The 14,706-nt window shown below is 36.8% G+C and overlaps 1 protein-coding gene across 1 annotated transcript in view; it reads left to right on the forward strand.

Annotated features, from left to right (window-relative positions):
• LOC139133460 (cytochrome P450 1A1-like) overlaps positions 1 to 14,258 on the forward strand; it is a 30,140-nt gene extending 15,882 nt beyond the window's left edge. Inside the window, exons 4-10 of the mRNA XM_070700070.1 lie at positions 104 to 197; positions 1,245 to 1,406; positions 3,147 to 3,355; positions 3,872 to 3,991; positions 10,375 to 10,614; positions 10,952 to 11,050; positions 11,539 to 14,258. Of these exons, the coding sequence (XP_070556171.1) occupies positions 104 to 197; positions 1,245 to 1,406; positions 3,147 to 3,355; positions 3,872 to 3,991; positions 10,375 to 10,614; positions 10,952 to 11,050; positions 11,539 to 11,804 (1,190 nt within the window). The 3' untranslated portion in view covers positions 11,805 to 14,258. The remainder of the gene's footprint in view (positions 1 to 103; positions 198 to 1,244; positions 1,407 to 3,146; positions 3,356 to 3,871; positions 3,992 to 10,374; positions 10,615 to 10,951; positions 11,051 to 11,538) is intronic.
• The last annotated feature ends 448 nt before the right edge of the window (positions 14,259 to 14,706 follow it).

Below are 14,706 nucleotides of genomic sequence, written 5' to 3' on the forward strand. Positions count from 1 at the left end.
CGGTCGGTTAACTATCAAAATGACATAAACATTGCCATCGTCTAAGCATTTAAGCATTGGAAGGGTTATGATGAATGTTTTTGTCACTGTATACATTTTATAGTGGACGTATTGAGCGAGGGAGGACAAAATATTTCAAGAGGTTATTTCAGTAAGAAGTGGAAGGCTTTGCGTAAAATTGGATACCAAGCCATCAGGTAAGCCCTATTTAAGAAAGTCAGGGTAGCTAAGGACGCCAGGTAGACCATCATCTGTTTGCAAATACTTTTACTTTCAACACTTGAAGTATACTGAACAGGTCATAAAAGAATAAAGTTTGACCCCTTTCGGCTCGCGTGTGATTTCAGCATTATTATGGGTTGTTTTTAAATTTCTCGTCGTAGTTTTTTCATTTACTTTTGTGTTTCATCAATAGTTTTTCTTCAGTATTCGTCATAATACATATTTGTCACAGGAATACTGTATTAATCACACCTGTCAGCAAATTAAATCGGCTTTACTCTGAGAAGATCATGATGATAACGGCTTACTTCTTTCATTTTCTGTAATTTATTGGTCTTGCTTGAAAAGTTAAAAAGTTATACTTTTGTGGTACTTTGGGAAGATTGTCACCATTTAGAATTTTATTGATTTCAGGAAAGCCGTAAGGGTAATTAGCCCATTGTAAAAGCGTTATAGAAATTACAGAATCCACAACGTTAACAGCAGTTTAATATCTAAAGGGGTGTTTCTGTGACTCGTGAAACCCTGCTTTTTATGTTTATTTATTAAATAACCTACTGAAAAGTGTCGCACACGATACAATTACACCTAGCTTAAGTTGATTTAATTAGAGAACTATTGTTATGAAACGTTTACCACAGTATGTTTTGAATTTAGTTTCAAACGAATGAGATACATTTCTTGGTTTCCATAAATTTTCAATTCATGCTTGACTAAAACTTGCACACAGAATTATATTTCACACCGTCAAGGTGAGAGCAAATAATACGAATAAAGTTGGGATGAAAATCTGACAAATTTTGAAATCAATTAGAATTGCCAAACTAATTACACGCTTTGTATCGATGGAATAATTACATCACTATAAATCGGTCAAGCACATAATGCTACTTCATGAATTCCCTTGAGTTCTACTAATCATCCGTCGGCAGATGAAGATTCCATTCCTTATGCGAAGGAAACAAAAACAGGCACATCAAATTAAATATATTTAAGTAACTACAGCTTTTGTATTGTTTTAGGAATTTCGCCAGCGGATACACATTGGAAAAAATTGTGACAAAGGAGGCTTTTCCTTGCCTAAAGAAAGCCATCGTTGACAAGAATGGAGAGTCGTTCGATCCGGAATCAATACTGAAGTTGTGTGTTTGTAATGTGATGTCAAATATTTGCTTCGGTCACAAGTAAGTTTGCTTGCTTATTTAAATACACTCATCCATGAAAAATTGACCAAGTTAGCGTCAGACGTAGTCTCATAAAGTTGTTGTTTGAAAGCCAGCAGTTTGATGTTTTGTCGTAAAGTCCATATAGCTATATCTTGCATGTCTACCGTACACGAAGCCACATACTTCATAGCTATAAATAATTATCCAATTTTATTTTCAAACATAGGATTTTAACCTACAAGGAACAATGTCAATTATGCATTTACGATAAAATTTATACAATGTTGTAGCCTCAATTCACTATAACATAACCCGATATCTAGGGTAGTTTAGCTCGTAGCTGATCTGAACTACTCATAGATTTTGATTTCCAATAAGACGGGCGAAATTTTTCGGGCCATTCGTATGTTGAAAAAGAAAGGCAGGATAAATTTGCAAACTCTTTTTATGAAAGCTTGCACAGGCTTTAGGGCCGCCAGGAAAAATGCGGCCAACGATTGTTACAATTTCATATTGTTGAACATTTTGGTTACCTAAAACCTTCGATCATATCAATTATCAATATATATGATATTATATATTTGCCATCGCGAATGAATGTTTTCTCTATAATATCGACTGATTAACCAAGACACTTCCTTAGGACCTACAGCGTTAAGTTAGAGGCTCTGAACATATATTCGCACAGACTTTCAGCGCACACTGGATTGGGCGTTGGAATTGCAAGAAAATTTGTCGTGGTAATGGTAATGGTCACAACTCGACCAATTGGATGCCAGAGTCACGAATATAAGATTCCATGATGCGATAGGGCGCAAATACCGCGAAGTTTGCGAATGGGCAGTATTTTCCAACTTTCTACGCAGCGCTAACATCCTTGTGCACACTTTGCAGTACCTTACATTATTGACATTAAAAAGGAGGAATAACGGTGTAATACCCTCAGCATTCAGACAATTATGTGAAGCTGTTTAAATAGTTGAAAGTCACCTTTGCTGTGTTTAAATCACTGCTCATCGCTGATTAACAAATGTTCTTCCCTTGGATATCACTTAAAATCTCTAAACCTAATTTTTTATCATTTGGTTGAAAAAAGATCACGAGCTCGCGAGGGCTCGAGTTCTGTCAGTGGAGTTTTGAAGCAAATTATGTTTTGAAATCTGTGTTTCTCAACTCAGCAGTCGGTAATAATTCTCATTTTGAGATTAATGCATTATGCTGGCTAAAACAGCATAGCGTGACATCGAATGATAATAACTATTTTCACCTTTGAGAGCTTATTATTTTGAAGTGTTAATGTAAATATAATCTTGAGAGCATGGAGTTGTTTTAAGACTTATTCTGATTTGCTCTGCTGATGACGTGGAATCAAATACATATGTTTGAAAGTCTTTCTTTGTGTCATTAAGACCATTAAGACACTTCATTCTATTGATGTTTCGTTAAGACACAGTTGTCTGCTGTTCATGTATTTATTGCGAAAACAAACATCTCAGACTTTTAGATGCTATTGGAGAAATGAAACCAATGTAAGCCTTAGGATATCTTATTTTAAAGTTAATTTTAAAGCTTACTAAAGAATATTCTCTAATGGTCTCATAGAAATCCTCGTGATTAGTATTGTAGCACCATTATTACTTGAAATTGATAGGGACTCATCTCCTTGAAGTCCCGTGACATTCTTTGACATTTATCATTGGGGAACAGTGGCATATCTTACGTCTTCGTCATCTAGACATTTATCGTGCCTTTTTTCAGCTATGACTTTGATGACACAGAATTACAAAACATCATACAGATCACTCAAGATGTGGAAGATGTCTTCGGAAATGGCACGCTGGCTCACTTTGAGCCAATATTTAAGTATATACCAACCAATGCCATTCGTCAGGTGAAGAAGGTTACCAAAACGTGGTTAACATTTTTCCAGTCAAAGATCGACGATCATAGGATGAATATACAAGAAGGTATGTAATAAATTACTAAACGTAGGAATATTAAAATGATCGCATAGTCAAAAATCATATGTGACAAGTATGAGATAAGTAGAATGAGCTGGAGTTTGCACTAATATGCTCTTGTTCGCAAAAAGTGAGTAGCGATGTTTAAATATCATGGAGATTCTGTTCTCTCGTCAATGTAGTCAACAGGTTCCTCTGTTTCTAAGCTTCCTCTCGACACAATTTATTTTATATTCGTAATGATTCACACTGAAGTCTTCTTTCCATCATATACAAATAATATCTAATTTTTAACACTGCACTAATAAAAATATTATTAATTTTAGCAACAAATACAAAAACAATCATCATCAACATTATCACTGCCATTATGCTCCTCCTCATGATTATCTCATGATGAATTTTTTTTTTTCAGAATTGCTTAGTTTCACAATCTGTTACTCCAACAAATGCTATCAGAACTTAGAATGATAATGTTCGATGTCAGTAATTTATGGTCACTTCAACTTTCTTCTCTGATAGGTAGCGTTTCTGATGTTATTCATGATGTTTTGAAGTTCCAAGCAGAATTGAAAGGTAGAGACCAGGCGGATGCGTTGACAGACCTTCATGTACGACAAATAGTAGCAAATATCTTTGGAGGTAATTCATTCATATTACGCGGTAGCATCAATTTCATGGCTGTAGCAGCTGTGGTGATAATCCTTGTTATCACATACATAGACCCAGTTATCCCTATAGTATGACGTCACACTATAGGTATATGACTACGGTGAATCCATATTCCACATGTGGTGGATATGGGACCCGGACTACTTTTAAAACGTAAACAAAAAATCAGCTGTTTAGAACTTATTTTCAAATCCCTGAAATGCAAACGTGGGAGGGTAATGAAGAATAAGGAAATATGGAGTACTAAAATACATGTGTTAAATACAAAATACCGTCGATACTAGAATTATTATGAATTTGTGTTTCTTCGTCGTTGATTTGCAATTGAAACATTTGATTTCTACACCACTGACATTTTAATACGCTATGTTACCGGCATTATGTGTTGTCTACCTCGTCAAAAGAGCCCCTGTCGATGTCCATCAAACAACATAAAAAACATAGCCGATAACCCAAGACACGTACCAATCATCCCTGCAGCAGTAAGAATGTTTTCTGAAGCAACATTGACGGGTTTCAAGTTCAACATCACGATCAATGCTGCTGCAGCAGTCAACGAGTCGAGCCCCCGGGTCGAGCCGAGGAAGCGAAGGGCGCTCATCATTTCTGACATCAATGACGATACTCCGGACTTGAGACTCATCAGAAGAAACGCTATTTTATTTTTCAAGAGCGACGAGTTCACGAGGTTATCAGTGCATTTAAAGGTGCAAGCTATTGCTTTGTCTATGCATATTGTGCATCACGTTTTATTGTACCGTGTTGTTGAACTTCCGTCGTCTCGCGTCTGAGCTCAGACGACTCGTTGCTCGTAGTCTTACCGATTGAGTCGGAGCCGAACACTGTTCTTCATTATATTTAAACAAGCTCATTTTATTCGTAAAATATTAAACATACAATTGATAATTTCGTAAAACATAATACTTGGTAATTCTGAAAAATTTCATACAAACTTTGCAAAACAGAATTCTTTGAACGATGTTCGAATATTGACAAAAATAACCCGTTCTCCGTAGCCGGATAGCTGCGGCTGAGTGTCGCCATGTCCCGCTCCTAGCGCTTGCACGTCCAATAATTTTATGAATGAATTTTCACTCACATTGATGTTATAGTAAGTACCAAATAAATACCTTGTATTAAAAGTCCATAGTCTTTCCTATTTCCGCTTGATTCGCACAGAAAAAGCCCTACGAGAGACGCTAATTATCCGTAGGAGCAGCTTCGGCGTGCTAGAACTTACCCTCGACGTGTACAGCTGAGCGCAGTCAAGTCAGCTGTATCAGCTGTGACCCAGCGACGACCGCATAACACAAGCGTATGAATTCTTGTAAAATACTCCCTCTCCTTATTTCCCATTAATTATCATTCCTGAAAGGTTTATTCATGGAAAACTGGGTCTATGTATGTGATAAATATATTACGGCTCGGAGGGATACGGCCGCTACACGGGGAATCACTCGTCCGCGACGCAGCCACACTCGTTCGGAATACGGGGGGATTATATATAATTATTTCCAAAGTCACAGTCAAAGTCCTAACACGCTCATCTTATTGGTTTTCTCCTTTTATTGTGCTAACTGAATATTATCGTGGACAAGTGGCTGAATCTGATTCGGTCATTAAACCACTGTTTCTCTATAGTCCTTATGGTTGATGAACGTTGACGTCAGTTTAGTAAGGACCACATCAGTAAGTAATCTTGGTTCTTGTTCGTACAACGTATAAAAAGGCGACTCCTTTGTCGAGTCTTGTTAATATGACGGGTCGGCCGTCGGCAACTATAGATCACAGTTAGTCTGATTGTGTCTGACTTACATTAATAAGATCGTCAAGAGTGCTCCTTCGAAAATCTCTACAAGTCCATCAACCTGTGAATATTTTCTTTCCTACAGTTAATTTATGTGGCTTTTTCACCAAAGTGGACAGGAAGTTTGTACCACGATTAGATAATAATGTCCGAGGTGCAGAATGATGAGTAATATTCTCATAGACTGCCAGTCAAGCGACAACATCCGCAGTAGTCTTTTCAATGGCAAAAACGTCGTGCCAAGGTGTCCAAATACACATAAAGTGGTTACTTGTTTCTGTATTCAGAAGCGGTCCTAATACGTCTACAGCCACAATATATAAGGGGCCTACAGGTATAGGCTGCACCTGGGCAACTGATAGATTCTTTGGAGTTTTCTATGAAGACAGTCAACACATGACCTATGTCTTCGCTATCTCTTTACATTCCAAACCATAAATAGAACGATAGAATTGTTCAGTATTTTACTGTACATCTTGTGGAACCCTAAATGACCTTAGGCGATTTCATTATGGCACAATGTCATCACTTTGTCCAGTAAGGCATTAGGAATGACAAACTGTTTATGCACGTCTCCTCACTTTCTTCCTTGGGCGTGCATCCAAAGATGATACAGCACACCATCTTCAATAACATTTTGTTCACCGTGTAAAACAAGTTTTCTCGACATCTTTGTATCAGCGAGGAATTCATCATCGATCAAATACGATACTGTAAAGTCAAATCGCATTGTTGCAATTCTTTAGACTAGTCTAATGGAAATCAAGGGTTTTCTGTAGCTGCAATAATAAAGTCTCTTCTGTCTTCATCATCATCGTCCAGTCGTCTGGAAAGCCAATCTGTATTTCCATGCTTTGTCCCTGGGTGGTGCTGTATTTCAAAGTCATACTCTTGAAGGTCAACGACCAGGGAACAAGTAAACCTCTAGGTTCCTGAATGTTCATTAATCATTTCAGTGGGTTGTGGTCAGTATTAAACGTAAAACATCTACATTAAGGTTATGGTCAGAAATGTGCTTAATCGACCAAATTATGGCAAAAGCTTCTTTCTCGATTGTTGAATAGTGTTTCTTATGTTTGAGAAAATTCGACTGGCATAAGAATTAAACTCCTTTATTGCCATGTACATGTATAAACACGATCCAATGCCACTGTTACATGCATCTATATGCAGAACAAACGATTCACAAAAATCAGGATGTCCGAGTAGTGGACTTGAAATAAGCACTGACTACAAAGTGCAAAAGACGTATTCGCATTCGATACTCCATTGAAATGGATTGTCTTCATCAACAGTTTGTTTAACAATACGTCCCTTTGGCAAAGGGACATCATCATCGTTGATGGTACGATGCTAATCCAAGAAAATTCTGTAACTGAAGAATACCATTCGGACGTGGATACTTCTTTACTGCATGAATTTTAATTTGGTTCAGTGTAATTCCATCTTGTGTAAAGATATGTCCTAAATACTTTATTTTAGTCTTCCAGAAGTGACATTTCCTACATTTTAATTTCTGTCCGGCTTCTCAAAATCGATTTGAAGACCTCTGGACCCGCAAATATCGGAGGTGTTCATCAAATGTCTTTAAAAACACCACAATATCATCCAGATAAATCAGGCATAATTACCTTTCGGAGTCTAGCAAGTTATAATTCCATCAAGCACTGACAGATGCTTGGCACGTTACACAAACCAAATGACATAACGTTGAATTCACTGAGTCCGTTGTATGAAAAACAAAGCTATTTTAACCCTATACTCCAATGCGACTTCAATATGCCAATATCCTGATGCTAAGTCCATTGTCAAAAAGTAATGTGCTTGCCCAAGGGCATCCAGACTATCTTCGATGCGTTGGAGTCGGTAAACATCCTTCTTAGTAATATTGTTCAATTTCCGATAATTCATACAGATAGGCTGGACCAAGGGGTGGACGAACGTCTGATTACATCATTATCTAACATAGATTGATTATGTTCTCATATGTACATTTTTGTGGATTCTCGCCAGTATCACTACGATGTTGCACAATATTTGACTTTCCCAAATCTTTGTCATGTTCCACAAATATGATATCATATTCCATTAACAGCTCATCAAGCTGTCTCATCTCTCACAGATTCATGCGGCTCCTTGAATTTGGCGATACTTTATCCGGGCTTGTTGCCAGTCATTCACCTGGTTGCTACCTCAGTCTGCGTCTCAGCCTCACATTGCCTAGATCCGAAATTCACTAGATTATCATCATTACATGCGTCAACATCTCTAGCATCTAAATTCGATATACATGCAAGAACATCATAATTGTCAGTAACTTCTAAATACACAGAGATTCATATGCTTATATATCTTCACAGGCTTATCTCTTACGTTTACAACTCGAACTGGCACATATCATTTACAGTTTTACCAGGGCTCTTGCAAAGCCAACACCCAACTTAACATCATCATGTGAATCGGCTTCTATTAGGCACTGTTTCCATTGTCTGCATCTATGTCTGCCATGAAATTTGTCAGCGAATTGCCAGACTTTCTAAAGTCTCTAAGGAGGTTACAGAAGAGTCTTTGACATGCTTTCCTACAATGGCAACTGTTAACTTTTGGTGGCGTATCGCATCGTTCTACTGTGGCTTGTTGTTTAGTGAACATGTCGTCAAACCTGATAAAACAGTTATACATGGAATTAACGATAATATAAGCATGATAGGAAAATTTCACACCAGCAATCTCGAAGTCGACTTTCATTGTTTCCCATGATGTTGACTTTGTTTCCTACTAATGTTTTCTCACAAATCCCAGATGTATGCAGCATGGATTCATTCCAAATACTAGGCAAACTTTGGCATAACTTTTCACCCACTATCGTAGTTTCGGATCCAGTGTCCTTTAAAATTTTGATATAATCATCACAAATTTTAACGTCGATACTACAGCTGTGGTTAATTTTCCCGATAAAACGAGTATTTTTGCATATACATCGCGTAATTAACAATAACACCTTAATTGACACAACATGTTATTTCTCATTTGACTTTGAACATTCAAAGAATACGTTTCACCTTTACAAAGAATCGCATTCCTTACATTCTAATATCTATAGTTCACATATGAACTTTCAAGCATGGTATTATATTCAAATACATTTAAATCAATTCAAAAAAACATTTAAAAATGCCGAGTTAGTATTTCAGGGAAACTTCATGGTCTTATTATAGACTGCAATGTGTAGTGAATCTACAGTTTAAGTAATATCCAAAGAAAGAAAATTTCATGTACACACATGCACTTCTTACATCCCTATTCCCAATGAAGTCCATATATCAATTATCAAACATATATAAATGGATATTGCTTGTTTCGTAAGGGATATTATTAATAGTCTGCAAAACAGCCTCCCATGTATTTTGATTAAATGGTAACCCTCTTATAATTTCCGTCAAATACCATACCAAGATTGGGACAAGGGTAAGAATTCAGGCAAATGCAGTTTCATTAACGCAAAGGAATACCAGGCATGTGCAAGTTTTGAAGCTCATTTGAGTGACTTTTCTGTCATTTTTACATCAACAATATCATTTAAATAAATGTAAATTTTCTTGTTATTCAAAAAGTCTCTATTCACTTTAATTTTATACTCCAGGTGTTCCTATGAGCACTGTCACAGAGGTGTCTAGTAATACCAAACATATCGTAGAAGGCGTGATTTCCAGGATGGGCGGACACTGTGGTTGTAGTTTATTTTATGGACGAAACATGTTTTTGGCTTGTTATTAGCTCATTTAATCTAGTTCTGGCTCGTTATTGCCAATAAGTGCCCTTTTGTTTTGGCTAAAGAGATAAACTCAGGGAGTTGATTTCCCTTCTCGTTTCAAAACACTTCGAGTTGGTCCTTGATCACTTTTCATGAAGATAGTTAAGATGCAAAATAGTATGGACCTTTGAGTTTGATATCTACGTTGGTGATTGCTTGGTTTGAATTTTAATTTGAAGCGTTTTTGTAAGATATCGTCTGCTTTCTTTAAAATGTCGCCCTTTGTTAAAGATGGCTGTAGTATTATGTGGTTATATAGGAAGTTATAGTGATGGAGATCATAGCATGTGAGCATGAATTTCCTTAAAAGTGCCACTGTGGCGCTATTTTCATACTTACTCAAAATGTATGTTGCTTTGCCCACACAAAACATTTATCATCAAGCAGATATTGATCTTACGCCACCCAAAAGGCTTCGTGTCCCTGGCTCGGTTATTGAACCACTGAGTGGGTATATGGCCGAGCGGTTCTGTTTGTGGCTTTTTCGTTTGGTGACTGGCTACCGTATGTTGTGAGTTTGAATCCGATCGAAAACTTGCCGTATTTACCATTAGTAATGAAATGGGAAAGACATTGTTATTTTACATTTACTGGTCATGATGAACCAAGAAATAATTTGAACTTGCATTGTTGTGCGGTCTACTGACAAACAAACACCTGTTTGCAACAGTTGTTGATCCTTGTCTGTAGTTGTCTGTACTCAGGCATTTCAATATTATACTCTCATTCCAGCTGGATTCGATACAACAACTCAAACCATAAATTGGTGTGTGGCGTACTTGGTGAGCCATCCCGATGTTCAGGCAAAAGTACACAAAGAAATAGATGATGCCATCGGAAAAGATCGATTACCATTGTTGTCCGACAAGGGTAAATTACCGTACTGCGAAGCTGTCATCCTCGAAGTAATGAGAATCAGAACTATTGCACCGCTTAACCTACCACATGAAACTACGGAGAACACTGTTATTGGTGGGTCTTCTTTTCACCTTCTTGTAAACATTCGAAGCAAGTACATAATATATTGTTTACTAATTTGGAAGAGTTAACAGAACGTTTTCTCTTGACGTTTCACCAAGTGGAGGATTGTACATACTAATGAGCTCTTGCTTTCTATTTAACAGCAGGAGTGGTTTCTTAAACTTTGAAAAGTGCAATAATTTTCATGTATTACAAGAATTACCATTATTTCAGGCATTTAATATTTGATGAGAGGGCATAAAAATTATACGAACAATTTGTGCTGCATAGTTTCCCAGGACTATTTGATTTTCTGGAGGCCTGAATACTGCCATGTCCAATCCCATAGGTGGCTATAACATACCAAAAGGGACCCAAATATTGACAAACCTATGGAGTCTGCACATGGATGAAAAATACTGGGAGGAGCCTGAAAAGTTCTGTCCAGGTGAGTTTAATCAAAAATTTCTAAATAGCAGTGTTTTTGATAACGTTATTGTGTAGCAAATATGGATTGATAATAAGTGTGTTTTTTTTCTGCCTACCAAATAAAAGATAGCATTATAAAATCAAACTAATGTAACACTTAAATGAACGTTTCTATCTTTAAAAAATATAAACTGTTTTATTAAATTAGACTGAATATGATACAAAATTACTGATGACAGCGACAGAAGATAATGTTGCGACCCAACATAAATTGAAGGCCAAAGTATACCGTAGCCTAGGTCATGGTCATCTGCATATGCTGGTATTCACTTATATCTTGATCACTTGATAATAATAATCTATGGCATAACAATCATATGGTACCCTTTAGTTCATTTATTCAGGGCAGACTTTACCTTGACGCACATAATCATAAGAAACCACTGATATGTAGAATTAGAGTGCGTAAAGAAGGTACATACATTTTTTTTATTTTTCTCCCTACAGAACGATTCTTAGACGAAGAAGGCAATGTTCAGAAAAGACAAGAGAGTTACCTCCCTTTTTCCGCTGGACGCCGTATGTGCATAGGAGAGGTTTTGGCGAGGAATAGTATGTTTCTTATATTCACCAATTTGTTTCACCAGTTTACTTTATCGCCGGTCAAAGGAAAAGGGAAGCCACGCCTGGACCCGAACATTAAAAATCTTGCCACCAGATGTATCCCCTATGAAGTTGTCGCCAACCAACGCATTTCTGAGCAAGCGGAATAGAAGGCTTGAATTGGCGTGTTCTAAGACAACTTGATTCAGTAGATGATGGTCAACAAAATTATCCAGCGCTGAACGAAATTGGAAATGATAAATGCGTGCATTCTGAATCAGTAGATATCACACACGAAAAAAAGCACATATTTTATTTGCAAAATGTGTAAAACTGTAATCCTCCCTAGTTCATTAAATGAGGGGTAGCAGATATCAGTAGCCTAACAGACAAGTCTGATATTTTTCTCGTAAATGGCTATTTCTCCCATAATCTTTACAAACCGCTCAAGCGTAATACTCTGTCCAGTACGTATCTGGAATGTTAATATTATATCCTACATATCATTAACAAATCCGACGCATGCATTCACCTTCAAAAATTAGCTGGATCTAATAGAGAGGCGATTCTACGCCAACACGAAAAGGCATAGTGAAACCCCAAATCATGTGACTCACTTTGAATGACCAGTAGCTTAAAGAAATATGCATTACCGCGGAAAAATGACAAAACAGCTAGTGTCTACCGACAAAACACGTAATCACTCTGCTGTAGCGCGGTCCTGCTCTCCAAATAATGAAATGAGAGAGAGGATGGCCATTGTTACAAATAATGAAATCAGAGAGAGGATGGCCATTGTGTAGCAGGGTGATCGTGTACCTTGATTAGAAGTCTCGTAATTGCTCTGCTGCAAATAATTGCCACATTATGGGTTTTGCAGCAATTGTGTTTGTTTTTGTGTCTTTGATTGCATGCTCGTTGGTCGTCTTATTGTCTCTTTTGAGGTTTCTTTCGTCCGTTTGTCGTTTGTCCCTTCGTTTATCTTTTTGTCTTTGTGTTACTTGTTAACATGCTCAGTTAAGGCGACTGTACCATGCTTACGAGCGAAGCTTATCCGTGTGCATCGAACAATGAGAAAGTATCAGCATTAACATGCTTGATTTTCTGAAACAAGGCCGAGTGCAAACATTTTGTGTTGCTCAATGCAGCACTTAACCGTAATTACATCGTAAAGTTACGTCAAAACTGCCATTTATAAGAGTTAATAATGTATCAACACAGAAACACATAATCAAGCTAACTAAAAAATCACCAAACACAGAATATACAAAAAGAGACATGGAGTGAAGCTTGTGAAGAAATAGAGAAACGGTAACTTTTAGTATTGTGTTTTCACCGAATTTATTATTACTTCAAACTTTCTAATTAAAATATGAAAGTGATAAATATCTTACGTAAATCATCTATTTTTGTTTCACTGTAAATGTTGTTACATTATTCTGGAAATTAAGGGATCCACCATTAGATATTAGACGCGAGTTGGTTGAAAGGAAAACTTTTCTCCAAATCACCAATTACTTGGCAATATTTCAACAACCCCACCACTTTAAAAATACATACTTTCGTATAAAGGTTGGCAAAAGTATAGTAAAAGTATGGGAAGTATATATCTCTTGCAAAGAAGAATTTCGGAACCTCAAAAGTTCAAAAACGCAAGTCCGCAATTGACCGATGCACTCCTTAAATCAAACAGTCTACCCCTCAAGCGATATTTAAACCAAAGTGATCAGTTATTAAAAAGAGTAATGGACCTTCTGTCAATATATCATTTATTTGTTATTGCTACATGCAGCCAATGACTGAAAGTTTTTTACGTTTTTAATTCCTTTGACGTGCATTAAAAGTATGAAATAGTGGTAGAAACATAATCTGCAAATAGTGCCTTCAAGGTGTTAAACTGATATGAATTTCATCTTCAAATGTACTTTCAAACAAATGTGCAGCAATGTGTCGTGTTCAACGTGTCATCACAGCCTGACCTTGTGTCATGACCAATGCAATTGTTGACAACTGATCTTAGTATGGGCAAGAATTCATATTTTAACATCAAAATTTCATAATGCAACTAATATGTTTTGTAGTTTAGACATATTTATATTATGTGCTTGCTTTCCAGAGTAAAAATAATGAAAAACAAAAAACAGCTATTTCCAGTAATAGTTTGCTCAATTTAAGATACCATTACAACCATACATCTGCATTTGAATACAATAGATTGGGCGTCATTGCAACTGTACTGACTTCATGTTCGAAATTCACAAAATTGACCTCATGATTTTCTGAATGGAATTCTGAAAAATAGATAGTAGTAAAATAGTTTGCTAACATATTGAAGAATACCAAGCAAACTATACAAGTCATACTGTCCTTTAAACCGGAGTGATTGAACAATGATTATCTTTCTGCCTAATCTACAATAACCGTACATTTTTAGGAATTGGGTTTCTATTTTATGTCAGATATGTACTCAGTTTTGCAATCATGTTAATGTGCTTCCAGCTGTTTGATCTATAAAATAAATGCTATAGTCCTTCTACTTAATCAGTGTGAAACTTATGATTGTTCTTCACGACTTGATTTACGTTTTCGTCTAGGAATACAGTATAGCCAAAGGAAGCTGAATCAAAATGACTTTTGTGACCATAGTGTGATCTTTACTGTGGTTGTTACAGTGGCCATCATATTGATGTTTACTCTGCTATTATTACGTTATACCTACATTTGTTACCTTTCGCCTAGTGACCAATAAGTCAAGACCTCATAAACAAAACCATAAAATGATAATAATATTGACGTAGCATCGTGAGGACGTGTAATCACGCGTTTTAACCACATGTACAGAGGATAATATGGCAAGTTAATATTTCAACTATATGCAATAAGCAATGTGCATAAGAGGTATCATTACGAACACAATCAGAGAAGGTAGAGGACGTACGCAGAAGTGAGCAGGTAGAAGGAAGAAGGGACACCACCAGGCATTATGTAACATCTACGTTCACGGTGTTATCTTTGAAAACTCGTAGCCGCTAAGCTTACTCTGTTTCAGTATTCCAGCGTCCTCTCGCCAGC

The sequence above is a fragment of the Ptychodera flava genome, chromosome 5 (assembly GCF_041260155.1).
Source record: "Ptychodera flava strain L36383 chromosome 5, AS_Pfla_20210202, whole genome shotgun sequence".
NCBI lineage: Eukaryota > Metazoa > Hemichordata > Enteropneusta > Ptychoderidae > Ptychodera > Ptychodera flava.